This window comes from Adelges cooleyi, unplaced genomic scaffold, assembly GCF_023614345.1.
Source record: "Adelges cooleyi isolate 19-005CV unplaced genomic scaffold, UGA_ACOO_1.1 ACOO_flye_CR_arks_rails_tigmint_CR_PRNA_21, whole genome shotgun sequence".
Taxonomy (NCBI): domain Eukaryota; kingdom Metazoa; phylum Arthropoda; class Insecta; order Hemiptera; family Adelgidae; genus Adelges; species Adelges cooleyi.
The window spans coordinates 6,287,300-6,302,758 of record NW_026095871.1 but is presented as its reverse complement, the minus strand read 5'-3'; the positions used below and the strand labels follow the sequence as shown (position 1 = coordinate 6,302,758).

Here is a 15,459-nt window from a genome sequence, read left to right as displayed (position 1 = left end):
CTCCCCGCCAAGGTTTTAGCCAACGTTTGTATACTTGATAAACATAAAAAAAAAAACGTTATGTATGTATTCAATACACGGCATACACGTTGCGCACACAGTTGGCTGCAAATTTAATCCATGTAGAGGATAGAATTCATTTCGAATTATAGATAAAAATTATACTTCATAAACTGTACATAAAATTACAATTTTTAAAGAGTTTTTAAAATATTTTGTAGTGCCTAAGTCCTCCTCCTTCGTTTTTCCTCCTATAAGTTATTACTCACGGTTATCCACTAAATGGTAAAGGAGGATAAATACTTGTCAATGGGCTGAATAGCAACTGATGCGCTTTTTTTTATAATTTTACAAGAACATTTAAAAATATATACAGGGCGATCCATTTAGACACACTCATTTTCTCGGAAAATAATTACAATGTTAAAGTTTTTCTTTTTGAAAACTTTTGCATTTGTGTTATTTTACAATATTGTAAACTTATCAAATATTTATCTTTTTTTGATAAATAGCAAGATTAAGCATAGCAATATTAACTTATGAAACTGAAATGGGAACGTGTATATTTAATTAATTTTTGAAATAGAAATGGATCTCCCGGCAATGTTACTAATATTCCATGTATTTAGTACAAAACTTGGCGTGGCCTTAACCGTAAACATTTTAATACCTGGCTTTCAATTATTAGTACACAATGTGTAAGCGACTATAAGGTATCTTGCTATACATAAAACAATTTATTTTAAAAAATGAACTTGGTCATTTGTGAACTATTTACTTTGAATTTTATTAAATTATTACCTAAAGTTACCTCAACGGAAGGATTTTTTCAATCAAGCTGTATAAAATAAACGGCTGCAAATATACACATTAAAAACAAAAATCATTGTACAAACAAAACCTAACCTACACAACTTCGCATCAAAGCTAAATAATAATAAATTGTATAATAATCAGAAATTAGATCGACTGTCGAGTACAAAAGTTTTTCTTTCAAACGACCTACTTTATGTTATTTCAGCGAAAACATAGAAAATCGCTCGATTATTGTACCTATATAAAATTAGGGATCTCAAACTATTGGTTATAACATGGTTTGCTTCATAACTATTAGAATATATATATATATATATATATATATATATATATATATATATATATATATATATATATATATATTGTGTGTGTGTTATATTATCATACTAGCTGGGGGCTCTGCAGACTACAGAATTTTGAGAAAAATGGACCTTTGGTCTAATTTTTAGACCTTAAGCCGTAAAACTACACCTAAGCTACATTGCTTAGGTGTAGTTTTACGGTTTAATTTCCTTTATTACATTATAAAGGAAATTGTCCACACTTTCTTCTCCTTCACCCTCAGGGATAGGGCTTATAGTATTTGGTTTGTCAATGTTTATCGGCGGTACTGTGTTTAAAGAATATCCCACGCAAGTCTAAAACGAGTTGGACCGTTTTTTAAACAGGGTATCATGTAAAGTTGAAAAATAAGTAATTATTTCAGGTATTTGTTCTTTAGAGTGCAAGAGGTGAACTTTTTTGCCCAATTAAGTACCATTCGTGTACTTCAGATGAAGAAATTTGTTCAGCGACCTAGAGATAGCATGGGTGCAGGTACAAAACAAATAAAAAATAACAACACATCTAAGCTAAAATTCATTTTTTTTTTGGCATCAGCAGAACGTTGATGAACAACCAGTCACGAATGAATTGTAATATATATATATATATATATATATACTATGTAGTAGTCCGGATGACCAACGGTATCTCTTGATCGTCACTTGGTAGTCGGTGTAGGTACCCTCGTCCATAATATGATAAACATCTGTTAAATTTCACTGAAAAAAACAAAATATTTAGTTTAATAATGTCGTAGGTACAATATGTACAATTAGGATCCGATATTTTTTTTGTTTCCCCACCACCGCCTTTCCCGGCCGACTAAAAAAGCGCCATTTTTTTTTTTTTGGTGTTCCCATTTTCCCACCTTTTATCGAGAAACGTGCTGGTTCACATGATAACGCTAAAAACATATAATATCATATGGATGTACTATACGTGTATTTAGGTATCTACATATAGATATATACCTGTACAAGTACCTACTACTGGATGGGGATGTCGCATGTATCGCGATAATTGCCACTTGTCCGCTACAGCGGTGTTATTATATTTGTTCCACAACACATATTATAATAATTTATTTAAATATATATATATAATAAAAGGACCTCGTCCCCTTCGTTTGATGGTATAGTAACCGACACGCGCCGTGTTATTCCGTGTTATCCCAGCCCACCGCAGCGCGTGCATGTTATTATTTCAAAAGATGTTCCATCAGATAACAATACCATATGTTTACCCTATCGAAAAGATAGTAAAAAAAAAAAAAAAAAAAAAAAAAATAATAACGTATTCTAAATTATTAATAATAAAAAAAATATTTATAAATAATGACATGTCCGCAAAATATGTAAAATTATAAAAAACTATCGCTATAATTTGTTTGTCGATAAATCCGCAATTAATTTGGATTAAACAAATTATACCAGTCCAGTCAGGTCAAGTCAGAAGTAGGCCGACCAGTGTCAATCTAATCATACTTATTGATTACCTACAATTAACGTATTTACAGCAGACATACTTTAATAGTAAAAATATGTAACAAATAAATTATATAAAATAAAATGTTTGTAATGCATATAACAATGGTATACAAATTGCAACTTGTAAACAAATCTTGTATAAATGACCAAGAAAAAACAAAAAATGCACACAGAAAAAGATATACTTTATTGGCAAACATTTTATAGTTTGTTTGTTGTAAAATATATACATATATATTTATATACTTCATTAAAAACCTATTTGATTTACTCTTGCGTTCCACATTACCGAGTACACCATACATGTTGAGATGTAAATTTATAATAGTAAAAAATGCTAAAATCTTTGTTAAATAATCTCAAAATTATACCGGAAATTTAATTAAAAATCATAACCGTTAAAGTACAACACGATACTATAACTGTGTGTGTTTGTATCGGTTCCTTAATACCTTTTGAATAATTTTGACTATTGAGTATCACTTAACTAATTTTACGGTGATATCAGATATGTTTTTAAATTTAACTTAAAATAACAAATAATCACTTATTTACGGTACTGCTATCAAGTCACGCACTGTTATTAATCAACGACTCTTTAAACGCATCACAAAGCCCTACGTGATACATTGTCAAAGCACTGTGTGTCATCATGAAGGGGTGCTCAACGAGATAAGTATTTATACTATAGGATTATCGTGTAAGCCCGTGGGATTTTGTTGTTGATCCCGTCCACGACAGCAGATAGTATATATTATTGTAAGTCACTGATTTTTTTTTTTTTTTACGAATATAATACATGGGAACCGGACTGCAATGTCATATTTGATAGCAGAAATTGATAAAAGAAAAAAAAAGAGCTTTTTAACTTTTTATACGCGCTATAACAATTGAAACCTGAGTTTATGAAGTATGTTATTGACCTAATTGACCCGTCCTTGTAGTGACATGTTTAATAAAAAAATAATTTCCATAATTCAATATATCGTTTTAAATGTACTGTAAATGTTTATAAAATTCGCTTATACCATTTTGATTTTCGCTATTCAATGTACTATTATACCAGAGGCATAATACTGCTTCATTCTGGTCTTTTTTTGTGTTTCAATAATATTTTATTGTTCAAAACTTAGTTATTTGACACATTCGATAAAGTCAACTACTATCAAGTGGATAAGTGTCACCATCGACGCATTCACACGCAGAAACTCCTGTGATGTATTATCTGTGAAGTGTTCACGACAAAATGCCAATGCTTAAACACGATTTGTCTTAAATTTAAATTTAAATTTAAAATTCATAACAAAGCGAGTGTACCATTCGTTATCAATCCGGCCTATGGGTGTAAGCCAATCCAAACCTGGAGATATTTAAAGCCTTCCCAAATGAGAATATTCCATTCATTCTTGTCAATCTGATATTGCTTTCAGCGTCTCCGGGATAAGCAGGCACTAAACTTGAATTTTGTGTACTTCCTAATGATTCAAACACACAATTCGACAATACAAGCCTACTAATGAAATCTCCCATCGACCACACGAGATAGAGCTCACGGTAATACTTTAGCGTCGGTGCCACCCCCCTAGGTTTCAATGTAAAAAAAAATAAAAAATAAAAATACCTTAGCTCGTATCGCGAACAAAGCAACTTGGCTAAATCACACACACCTCAAAACCGCCAGAAAACCAAGATTTGGCCATAGGGGACACCAAAGGTATATAGTTTATTATATAATTATAGTTTGGAGCCATCGATAATCAGAGGATGTCAATAACACACAACCCACTCTAATCACGGACGAAATTGATTTTGTGATATTTTCATTGGCAATACGGTATACATATATATGTGTGTGTGTACACCTAAGCCCCGGAGCTTATATATACTTACGGCACTGTCGAAGGCCGAAGGGAATTGTGTTGCGGAGAGGAGGATAATTTCGTTTAAACTGAAAAGCGTCAAAAGTTTTCGATGACGGTGTGAACGATACCGGCGTGTATACGAGGGGGGGGGGGAAGAGCTTTCAATTTTGGATTTAATACCACCGAATACATCTATCTATCTATCTATATATATATATATATATATATATATATATATGTATATACTGATCCACAAAAGGGTACATACCCGCTATGCGCAAGGAGGGGGCCGGGGTCGGTCGACGAATGGGCGGCTTAACCTTCGGGTTTTAAACGTCCGCGTTGATTAAGGCCGTGTATATACAGTGGCGGCGGAGGGGAAGGCGGACGAGGCAGGGTAGGTTGGATGGTTTTTCCCGGGACTCGGTGCCGGTCCGATATGGCGCGCCGTACCGTGGATCCCCATGGGGCGGCGTTGCGCTGCTCCGGTGTCGATAACACACGCGGCTTCGCTTGCCGCCGCCGCCGCCGACTTTAATTGGCAGTTTTGCCGTCGTCGCACACGCCTATGCGTACAATAATAATAATATAATCGCTCATCGCGGATTTTCGCGAATCCACTCTGTGCACCGGTCCCGTTTAGCAGAGCGGATAAGAGGGGCAAGGTGAAGACGAAGGCAAAGGGGGGGGGGGAGCGAGTAGGGGAAGAGACCCGTACGATTACAGCGCGTCAACGGCGCGACGCACGGTATGGCGGTTATCGCAAGACAGGCTCCAAACCGCGAGTCTTGCGGGTATTATAAAGTGTATTTATATACATATATATATATATATGTATATATGTATACACATATATTATATAGTGATCATTTTATCGTGAACCACTCATTTCATCTCATTGGGTTTAATTAATGTAACTGCATTTTTTTTGTCATAGTGTTTTTGTTAGGATATAATTTGATCTCAATTTTCCACAAATTTTTGCGTTCCTATCCTCCTCCCGAACTTGTTTTTTTTTTTTTTTTATGTCAACTTTTTAAGCTTAAACGTCAACGTTGGTATTCATTTTGTTAAATTTTTAAATTGAGAATAATGTATCTACTAAAAATCTTGACTGGTCCATAACCAGTTTTGGATAACTATTTTTGAAGTCACTGAAGTTTCAAATTAAGGGCTGAAGGAAAGATTCAATCAACCAGTCAAAATGTTTAAAAAAGAATTGATTTTCTTATTAAACGAATAATTGTCTTTAGATTTGTGTTGATGGCCTGGGCTCGTAGAGCAGGTAGGTATTGAGGTACTTTTTAAAAAGTCATGTTTGAGAGAATGCCGAGTTTAATAAATAATTTTTATATAATGTTTACTGCACAAATAATTAAGTACATTAAAGTATCATTATTTGAGTTAAAAAATACATAAAAGTAAACAAATTATAAAATAGTTTTTGAATTACTGTTCAATTAAAACAATTTCTTTGTTATTTAAAAAAATAATAGTAATCATTTCCTGTAATTTAGATTGCTAGCAATATATAGCTCTCATAAATTCCTTTAAATCATAATTGGAATTATGAATTATTCGTTTAGAAATATTCAACTAGTTCTTTTTGTGTGTTTCACTGTATCTACTTTTTTTCTTTTTAACACTGTTCGATTGTGGCAAAAATGCTAACTTATAAAAATCCATCGCATCTAACACTAAATGCGTACATGTGTAAGTTGTATATTATTATTGTATTCTAAACGTTTTTTAATCTAAATATAGCTTTTTTAAAACTCGGTTTTCTAAAAGGCGACATTAGTTATAACTTGATTTTCTAAAACATGCACCCAAAGCCGGATAGCATGGTGGCGAATAAGAGTGCAGTAATTTTCAGGGAACCAATCCCTCAGCTGGGGAAATGTATGTTTTGTAGGACATATTGTACTTAGTTGTGGAATGAAACCAATTTGGATTTGTGCCATCGAAGGTCAAACGGGAAGGAGCCAATATATTTGGCGTGAGCCCTGAGCACACACAAACACATTTATTATTTTCTACATGATACACCGAAGGCGATAGTAGGTTTACTAAAATGTAAGTATATCAGTCAATACTTAAGATTTTTTACTTAAAGCGCCTATACCTATTATAATTAAATGTCACAGCACGTTATCTGCCTAAATTCGACTATGATTCATCGGCATGGTCGTCACTGCAGCTATTATTGACAGCTAAGTGGGTAACAGGCAATAAATGAATAATAGCGGTAAAAAATCCCGGCCATAATGATTTTTTTTACAAAAGACTCATTAATATAAAAAAAATAATATACTTTAACGTAGAAAAAGTGTTGTCGGTTAGTTTGAAATAATCGACGAAATAATTAAAATTAAATCTGTTTTTATTGTTTCAACGGATATTACAATTATAAAAAAAACACTTTTTTTCTTATATTTAATTTAAACTTGCTCCCTTCCATTTAGTATTAAGTATTTGATGAGTATAATGGAATACAAAAAACTACCATTATAACATGATACATTTTAAAGTAATGATATTGAAAATATTAATATGTACCAGACGGAGAATTTCCCCATCACAAGACTTGTATGGAACCATTTCAATAAATTTGTTCAATCAAGAATTGTTTATCAAATGACAAGAACAAATTGAGATTTATATTAATGTCTATATCTACACAAGAAATATATATTATTCACAAATTACATTTAAATTAATTATATAAGCTAAATATGTTATTCAATATTCGCTTTGATTTACCTAATTCCTCGTTTTTTTTTTTGTTTATAAAAATTGTATGCTATACGTATAAACCACTAATATAAAACAAATATTTGTGAAATAAAGCCAATACGATTGTACCTATTTGATTGTTTTGCTTTTAGAAACGCAAGTTAGCTAAAACAATGTTTTATAAAACAAATATTTACAAATCATAATAATATTTACATTTCATAAGAGCTTAACACAGTAATTAACGATGACAATATGCATAGTTTGATCGATTATTTTGAAGGGAAAAAAATGTAATAACAAATAATTTATGTTTTTTCAAGTTAACAAAACTGGATTTATTTTATTGTCCAATGCTTAGGAGCAAAAATTTATGGGACAATATAATTACTATGTACCTATAGTATTATTATATATTATGTCCATCCCTTTTAGAGGAAAGGGTTTATTATTATGAATATTTATTTTTGCGTTTAATATCGCCCAATATGATTAATAATGTATAGTAATTGCATATAAGTATTGTCATTTTTATTATTAACGTGTGTTTTTCCTACCTAAGTACACGGTAAATTATATAGTAAAATAGTAAAGTATAATATAGTAAAATTGATATCACGTTACGCTGCCATTTTAGCTTCGATGCGATAGCCGAGAAGGTATTGTATTAACAATGATGTGTTTAAACTTTTATATTTTTGTGTCTGTACCCACGATATATCTTTTAAGCCACTGAACCGATTTCTTCGTATAGCAACTCTTGAGATCAGAAATCGTTCCTGTAATGTTCTTTGTTCAACCAAAAATTTGAAAAGTTCATCCCTTCCCATTTAAAATCGAGAAAAATTTACATTTTTTCAAAGGTAGAATGGGGGGCTATAGCCTAGATACAATTTCCTCTAAAATCTGTAGTCAAACATTTTTATTATCGAGGAAAAACCCAAAAAATAGGTACTTATTTCTGAAGATAACAATAATTATTCGTCATTCGAGACCATAGGTATTATGCAATAACCTGTATACTTCAACCGTGACGATAGCAGGACTCTGGTGGGACTTGTCAATACACCAGGCGCCATCTACACCGGCGACGTTGATTCATCCGTCGACTGCGATGAGGCTCCTTATTGAACGGCTCGCGTCGCCGCCAAGAATCCGTAATACATCTCAGATGGCGCGCTGTATGTGTGTGTGTGCGACGCCCCTCCACAATCACATACTATATATATACATAATAGCTGTAATAATAATAATATACTTGTTATCGAGTACGTCACCACCACTCCCGCCACCACCGCCCCGCCACCACTGCCACTACCACCGCCGCCACTTCCGCCTACTCGCGACCCGCGGGTCACTTTTACCATACGGTTGATGTTATTATAAAATATGCGATTATTATTGTTGCTACGGCGGCGGCGGCCAGAGGATTACCGACGTGCACCAGCAGCAGCAGCCACCATCATCGAGCGACGTTAGGCCGCACGGGCGCCGGCTGTCTGCACAGCCTTACAGTTTTTCGCCGATTCCACGTCCCGTAACCGTGCCACAACAGTAAGTCCGACGGATCGAGTCCATTTAACGCGTTCCCTTGCCGCGCGGCCGGTCCGGACACCTTTTCCGCGTTTCGGGCGTCCGCAAACGGCCAAACGGCTAACATATTCCGCTGGCGTCCACCTAGACGTGTGGGTGGTTGTGTTTTTTTTTTTTTTATTATGTTTTCACATACCTCTAATCGCTTTCTGGTCCTTCACCCCGGGCCCGTCCCGTAGTCTGCCCATGGCACACACATTTTGCCATATGTCCTGCTTTCCTGTCCCGCCACAGCCACCTGCATAGGTACGTTGGCCGGTCGTCTACGGTGTCCGTCGCTAACGCTGTGCCATATCTGTTTTGTTGCAGTGTCCAAATGAAGGGTCTTGTTGTTGTGTGGGTTTTGTGTTGCTTGGCGTCCGCGCACAAGTCCGCAGACGCTAAGGCCAAATGGTGGAGCATACCCGAGCCGGTGGCCACGGTCGGAAAACTCTTCTACTTCAAAATACCCCACGATTTGTTTGTCGACAGCGCCGGCCCAATCGACGTAAGTACATCGACGACGTTCTATCGCAATCTAAAATTGATTATAAATATAATAATAAATCTGTAACATCCAATCTGGGTTAAAAATTAAAGATTAAGTCACTTACTGGTGCCGTTCCCAAATTTGGATATTTATTTTTCCTTTACTGACAATTACTTGAAACTGTACAGAGAAAGGCAATGGTAAACGAAAACAAATATTTTTTATATTATTATAATAATATAGCAATTGTGTTGGTAATGATGATCACAAAGTAATAATATCATAACTATATTTAGTAGCATTGTTTGATCTAAATAGATTAATTTCACAATTAACATATTTTCGTTATACTATGCTATGCTAAGCTGGTGATAAATAAAATATCAGTTGCATTATAATATTGCGACTAATTAAACAAACCTTTGACAAACTGATCGTACTTATCAGTAAATTAATTTACAGTACACTCTACTAATCAGTATGTAAATTAAACATCATTAGAGATGCCGGTTATTTTACCACATTGGCTTAAACCATTTTTGAAACAACCAACGTTTTATTTAATTTCAATTTTTATAATATATTCTACAATTTTATATTCAAAGATGTTGACTTGTTTTAAAGGCACGCTGTGACCCCGATTGACTGCATTTGTCTTTGAATTTATTGAAATGTAGCCAGTATGCAAAGTATTTTAGCAGCTCTGTGTTAGTGTACTTGCTGTAATTGTACCTAATACAAACTATGGCTATGATTATATTATTATTTAAGTATAACAATACTTGTTTGAACATCAGTATTGATAAAATTCTCTAACATTTAATCGTAATATTGACAAAAAAACACAAATCTATTTAATCACCACTATTGTGTTGTATCAATTTGAATTTTGTATTATTTCTTTTTCAACAAATAATCAAACATTTCAATTTGATATGAATGTCTCGAAGAAAATTGTTCCGAAACTGTTGAACGCCTAAATTAATTTGTATTTAAACAAATATATATACCTAACCAACCGTAACTAACATATTTTTTATTCAATTCTATTATAAAAATATAATTGTTGTATTTTTTTTTTTTTTTTTTAGTTTTTGGGCCAAGATGGCGGAGGTCTTCCGAGCTGGTTAGTGAAAGGCGAGAATGGTGAACTCGAAGGCATACCGGGACCCGAAGATGTCCGTGACGGTCTTTTGGTACGTGCCGGAGACAAAGGTCGAAGAATGATATCTGACGTTGCGTACATTAGAGTTGCGCCTCTTAAATGGAAAAACGTTCGAAACAATGTGAGTGTTGCATTTTAAAAGGGATGTCTTACAAAGCCAACCCACAACTTATTGAAAAATTGATCGTAATTTGCCTTTGTTTTTTTTTTTTAGAAACGATGCAAAAACAATAAAGACTCCATACTTCTTTGTCTTGTTATTGGTATGAATTTCAAAAGCATACAACCTCTGCAACGACTTATCGCACTTAAAAATCTCGCCGGATTCTTAAGTCTTCCACAAGTTAGTTTACTTCATTTACGTACTTTTTTTATATACATTTATAAAATGATTATTAAAATTAAACTTATTACAGGACGCCGTGCTGTTAGTACCTCAAGAGAGCGTATCGTCGTGGCTTATGGATAACATAGTAACGTCCGAACGACCGCAACACAAAAAGCATCAATTCAACGACACGTCATTTGTTTTATGGGAGGTAATTCAATCTAATCGAATGGTCGTCCGTTGTAACGCGATATTAATTTATACGACACACTTTTCAGGTCGGCTGCGGAGAGGATATTTGGCAAGAACACATTGATCATGTTCGTCAAATGCAAAGTAACGCCGTGGACGGAACATTGTCCGAAGTACTGCAACTCCCGGTGACCAGCTATAGACTAGTGAACTCGTTAAATCCCCTACGAGGGCGTCGTCAAGTACGCTTGTATTATTTTAATACGATATTAAAATGGCCGCAACTAACAAGTGTAATATTAATTCAATTTTAGGTGAGTGGGACAAAACATGATAAAATAGCTGCCAATTTCGATGATGACGACGATGAAACAAAACAAGGCGTAAAAGAAAACGATACCGATGACGAAAACGACGACGATGATAATGACGACGACGACGATGATGAAATCGTTCCGGATACGAGGAAAACGCTTGTCGAGCCCTCGCCGGTCTTTTTACCCGACCAGTACGATACGGACCATCTCCATAGACATTACCGTCGTGACGAAAATGTGTTGGACGCACAAAAATCTGTAATTAATTCTACGCCCGTTCTGGTAAGTATATTGCTTGACTAAATCATAAATTTGTACAGTTTATTTATACTAACTAATAATACAATATTTCTTATTTTTAGAAAGCAATTGTTTTGCCTTCAATCGATTCCAACGATATGGCAAGACCCTATGATAACATTCAACCGACCCCGACGTTTTTTGAATCCATGTCGTCCACGCCTACTACTTCACAACTCGCCGTATGTTTTCGAAAACAGATATTTCAGAATAGTGTCAAATTATGGATTTTAATTATTATTTTTTATTTTTACAGGAATCTGTCGACATGGGTGAACAGTTTGCCACGACTATGATCGATGAGAGTGCGTCTGGCGAAACAACTGCTCTTCCTACGGACAAATTAAAAGAAGCGATGAATGGCAACGCTATAAGTACTACAACAATGTCGACTGCGACGAACGCTGATTCTGCCAATACACCGCCAGTTATAAAATACAAACTTCCCAAACTTGCGATCACTGCAGGAAAACCGTTGAAGTAAGACGAACGACGGCGGCGTCAAACCGTTTCGAGTTGTCTGCAATATTATTAACGTGTTGTATTAATAAATAATTAACAGGTACGCTATTCCCGACAACGTGTTCTACGACCACGAAGACGGCAGTTCGAAAAATTTAAAGCTGTCTTTGTTGAACACGGATCCCGCCCTGCTGTCTTGGGTAGAATTTGACACGGAAAATCAAATCTTGGTCGCATTGTACGTCACATTGTTGCTAGTCGATTGTCGTTACGTTGTATTATTATCGTTTTCCGTTAATTTCAGACCTTTGGAGGAACACGTTTCGAAATGGGAAGTAATTATTCAAGCGCAAGATTCTGCAGGTCTCGGCGTCAACAACACGCTCGACCTTGTCGTACAACAGTTGCCTCATTTGCGTGCCATTAATCATCAAATAATTTTGCAAATGCGACTGAAATCCGACTCGTTGGCTTGGACTCGTCCGGTACACTGGAGTTTGGACATTATCGAAAAAATCGCTGCCATCTATTCCACCGATGCCAACAACATCACCGTGTTGAACTGTACAAAGCCGGGCATGTTAACTGCCAATAAAGATAGACCTAGCGTACAGTTCAAATGGACCAACGATACTTTGCCCCGAAATACATGCCCCAACGATCAAATACTTCAAATTATTAGTGTATGTTGTTATTTTGTTATTCTCCTAACACAATCCATTCATTTTATTATTTGACTTTTTCAGATTTTAAAACCAGAAAAAGGCAACAAAGCAAAATATTCAAAACCTTTCGGTGCCACTGTCGTTCTGGAAGACGTTAGTTGGGAAGGTTTGGGAAATTGCGCTTCCATCACGCCACCGTCGAGTCAGAATTTCGAACCTGTGTTGCGTAACCCAGTCGATTTGATCAATGCCACTTACGGACAACTGTTATCGTTTGTCGTGCCTGATGTATGCTATTATGATATTATATGTTTTTCGGCTTAATAGGGTTGTTCAATCGTGCTTCAAGCCCCCATTAAATAAATAATAATCTAATGTAATTGTAGCGCATTAATATAATGTAATTCAACATTTTTCAGGACACATTTTTCGACGCCGAAGATAGCTCTTCACACAGACTAAAACTATCGTTGATGACCATTGATCGCTCACCTGTTCCGCCCAACAGCTGGTTACAGTTTGATCCTAAGAATCAAGAATTTTACGGAATTCCATTGTGGGGGGACAAGAACTTTTCCGAATACCAACTCGTAAGCTTTTCAAACACCAATATTTGTCGCGTAATTGGTGTATAATATTATATTTATATATTCTATCGAAACAAAATTGTTCAGATATGCACCGATCGAGAGGGCAAATCCAACCACGACAGTCTCGTGGTGTCCATACACAACGCTACCAAACCTATGCCGACGGCCGAATTCGATATCGTGTTCAAAACTCCCGAATACAGAGAATTCAATAATTCGGCATTGTTAAAAAAATCTTTTGTCGAACACCTGGCTACACTATTCAAAGACGAAACGACATCGAACATTGTTATTCTCGGCGTGAACCTTGTAAACGGCATGACTATGGTTACGTGGTACAATAAATCTTTGGAAGTCGACAGATGCGACGAAAACATGATACTCCGTCTGAGACAAGTGGGGCAATATTATAATTACTAATAATTATTATTATTATTTTAAAGCTAAACTACTTACTAAATTAGAGTGATGTATAATATATATTTTTTTTTTTTTTTAGGTTATACTGAGCGAAGAAGAAAAATTGACCGACGCTGTGGCCAAAATCATGAGCCCGTCGTTCAATGTGGTCGGAGCGCATGTCGTACCCAGCGGCATGTGCGAAGGCGGACTGACAGAAGTTCGGCCGCCAAAACCGCCTCGGAAAGTTTCGCCTCGCGACGACAACATTTTACTCCTGTTCGACACTACCGAAGAGTATTTCTCAACGTTGTTTGTGCCGGCCATTATTATTTTAATCATGATTTTCATCGCTGGCATACTGGCTTGTTTGCTCTATCGACGGCGCCCGTCGTCTAAACTGAGAATCGGCGACAACGACCGACAAAGTTTCCGCAGTCGCGGTATTCCCGTGATATTTCAGGTACGCATATAATAAACCAGTCAACGACTTGATCCAGATTGCACTCTAGCTACTATTAGTTTAAAAACTCGTTATTTATTCAACAGGACGAAATGGACGAGAGACTGGAGCCGACAAACAAAACTCCGATAATAATGAGAGAAGAAAAACCGCCGCTGCCGCCGCCGGACTATCAGAGGTCACCTCCTATGGCTACGACGGCGTTGTTGGCCGACACCGAAGATTCACCTTACCAACCGCCGCCTCCGCCGTTCTCGAGCGTTGGCTCCAACCACAGATCAAAACCAACCTCGACACCATCATATCGCAAACCTCCACCTTACGTTCCTCCTTAAACAAGTCTGATAACTTAGTTTTTTTTTTTTTGTAAATTGGTTTCGTAAATCGATTTGACTGATTACTTCCTTTTTTTTTTTTTTTTAGTCATTACACGGAACCGAAAAGTTTCCAAATATACATATTTATATATATATATATACTTTTATTTTTTGCCCAAATTAATTAACGTAATATTATTATAATGGTGTTGATGTTAACGTTTTTTTTTTTTTGTAATCGGTTTTATTTAAAAAAAGTACAGATAGGACCTGAATTATAACAATGCGTGCAATTTTCCTCTCTTAGTATTTTAGTATTGTAGTATCGTTTACGACGACAAAAGTATCTCGCTCGCGTTCTGTTTTGTAAACTTTGCCGCAGCAACGTGTGTCGATTGTAAATCGTATTTATTTTAGCTATTTAGCTCCGAGTAAATATAACTTGTAAGTTTGTGTTTTTTTTTTTCGTCCCAAATCATTATATAATGTCTAAAATATTTATACCGTTTTAAAACTGTTTGTAATCGACGTGTAACATAATTTTTAAGTAACAAAAGAAAAACATTTTATTGTATAAATAAAAATCGTATGCAAATTGCAATAAACATAATTTATAAACGTATTAAGTTAGGTTTTTTTTTTTGTGTTTTATAATTAATAATAATAATAATATAAAATCATTAGTATATTTAAACGCTAAACAAAATGTTTATTGAAAAAGTATTTCCTTAGCGTAGAGCTTTTAATAATATTGTCTTTTTCTGAGACACGGCATTTGTAGTAAACGATATTTGTTGATACGTGAATTTGTAATTAATTATAAAATAACTAGCGTAATGTTTCTAAACATATTTATTAATTGTTTAAAAATTAAATTTGAATTGATAATTACAAAAAAATTGGCGTTAGTTATTGCGAGTTACGAGTCTGATCAATTTTTCTGTGTACATTTTTTACCGATAAGATAAAATTAC

The 15,459-nt window shown here is 35.1% G+C and overlaps 1 protein-coding gene across 3 annotated transcripts; it reads left to right on the top strand.

Moving 5' to 3' along the window:
• Nucleotides 1-8,572: 8,572 nt before the first annotated feature.
• On the top strand, nucleotides 8,573-15,288 carry LOC126834317 (dystroglycan 1). 3 transcript variants are annotated; one of them, XM_050566142.1, is made up of 17 exons: nucleotides 8,573-8,779; nucleotides 9,128-9,305; nucleotides 10,379-10,573; nucleotides 10,667-10,795; nucleotides 10,869-10,991; nucleotides 11,059-11,214; nucleotides 11,287-11,571; nucleotides 11,652-11,771; nucleotides 11,846-12,069; nucleotides 12,152-12,289; nucleotides 12,356-12,734; nucleotides 12,798-13,004; nucleotides 13,136-13,306; nucleotides 13,391-13,702; nucleotides 13,806-14,168; nucleotides 14,255-14,507; nucleotides 14,592-15,288. In XM_050566142.1, exons 2-16 carry the CDS (start codon nucleotides 9,135-9,137, stop codon nucleotides 14,501-14,503), a joined length of 3,222 nt encoding a protein of 1,073 aa, XP_050422099.1. In that variant the 5' UTR covers nucleotides 8,573-8,779; nucleotides 9,128-9,134; the 3' UTR covers nucleotides 14,504-14,507; nucleotides 14,592-15,288. The 3 variants fall into 3 exon arrangements, with proteins under 3 accessions (XP_050422099.1, XP_050422101.1, XP_050422100.1); XM_050566144.1 differs by lacking the exon at nucleotides 14,592-15,288 and having other exon boundaries at nucleotides 8,625-8,779; nucleotides 14,255-14,581; XM_050566143.1 differs by lacking the exons at nucleotides 8,573-8,779; nucleotides 14,592-15,288 and adding an exon at nucleotides 8,960-9,064 and having other exon boundaries at nucleotides 14,255-14,580.
• The last annotated feature ends 171 nt before the right edge of the window (nucleotides 15,289-15,459 follow it).

Bases quoted from the DNA above. Each gene is read 5' to 3' on its own strand.
- LOC126834317 (XM_050566142.1), top strand. From the start codon at position 9,135: ATGAAGGGTCTTGTTGTTGTGTGGGTTTTGTGTTGCTTGGCGTCCGCG. The intron at 10,992-11,058 runs GTAATTCAATCT...CACACTTTTCAG, and splicing joins CGTCATTTGTTTTATGGGAG to GTCGGCTGCGGAGAGGATAT. The intron at 12,290-12,355 runs GTACGTCACATT...CGTTAATTTCAG, and splicing joins AATCAAATCTTGGTCGCATT to ACCTTTGGAGGAACACGTTT.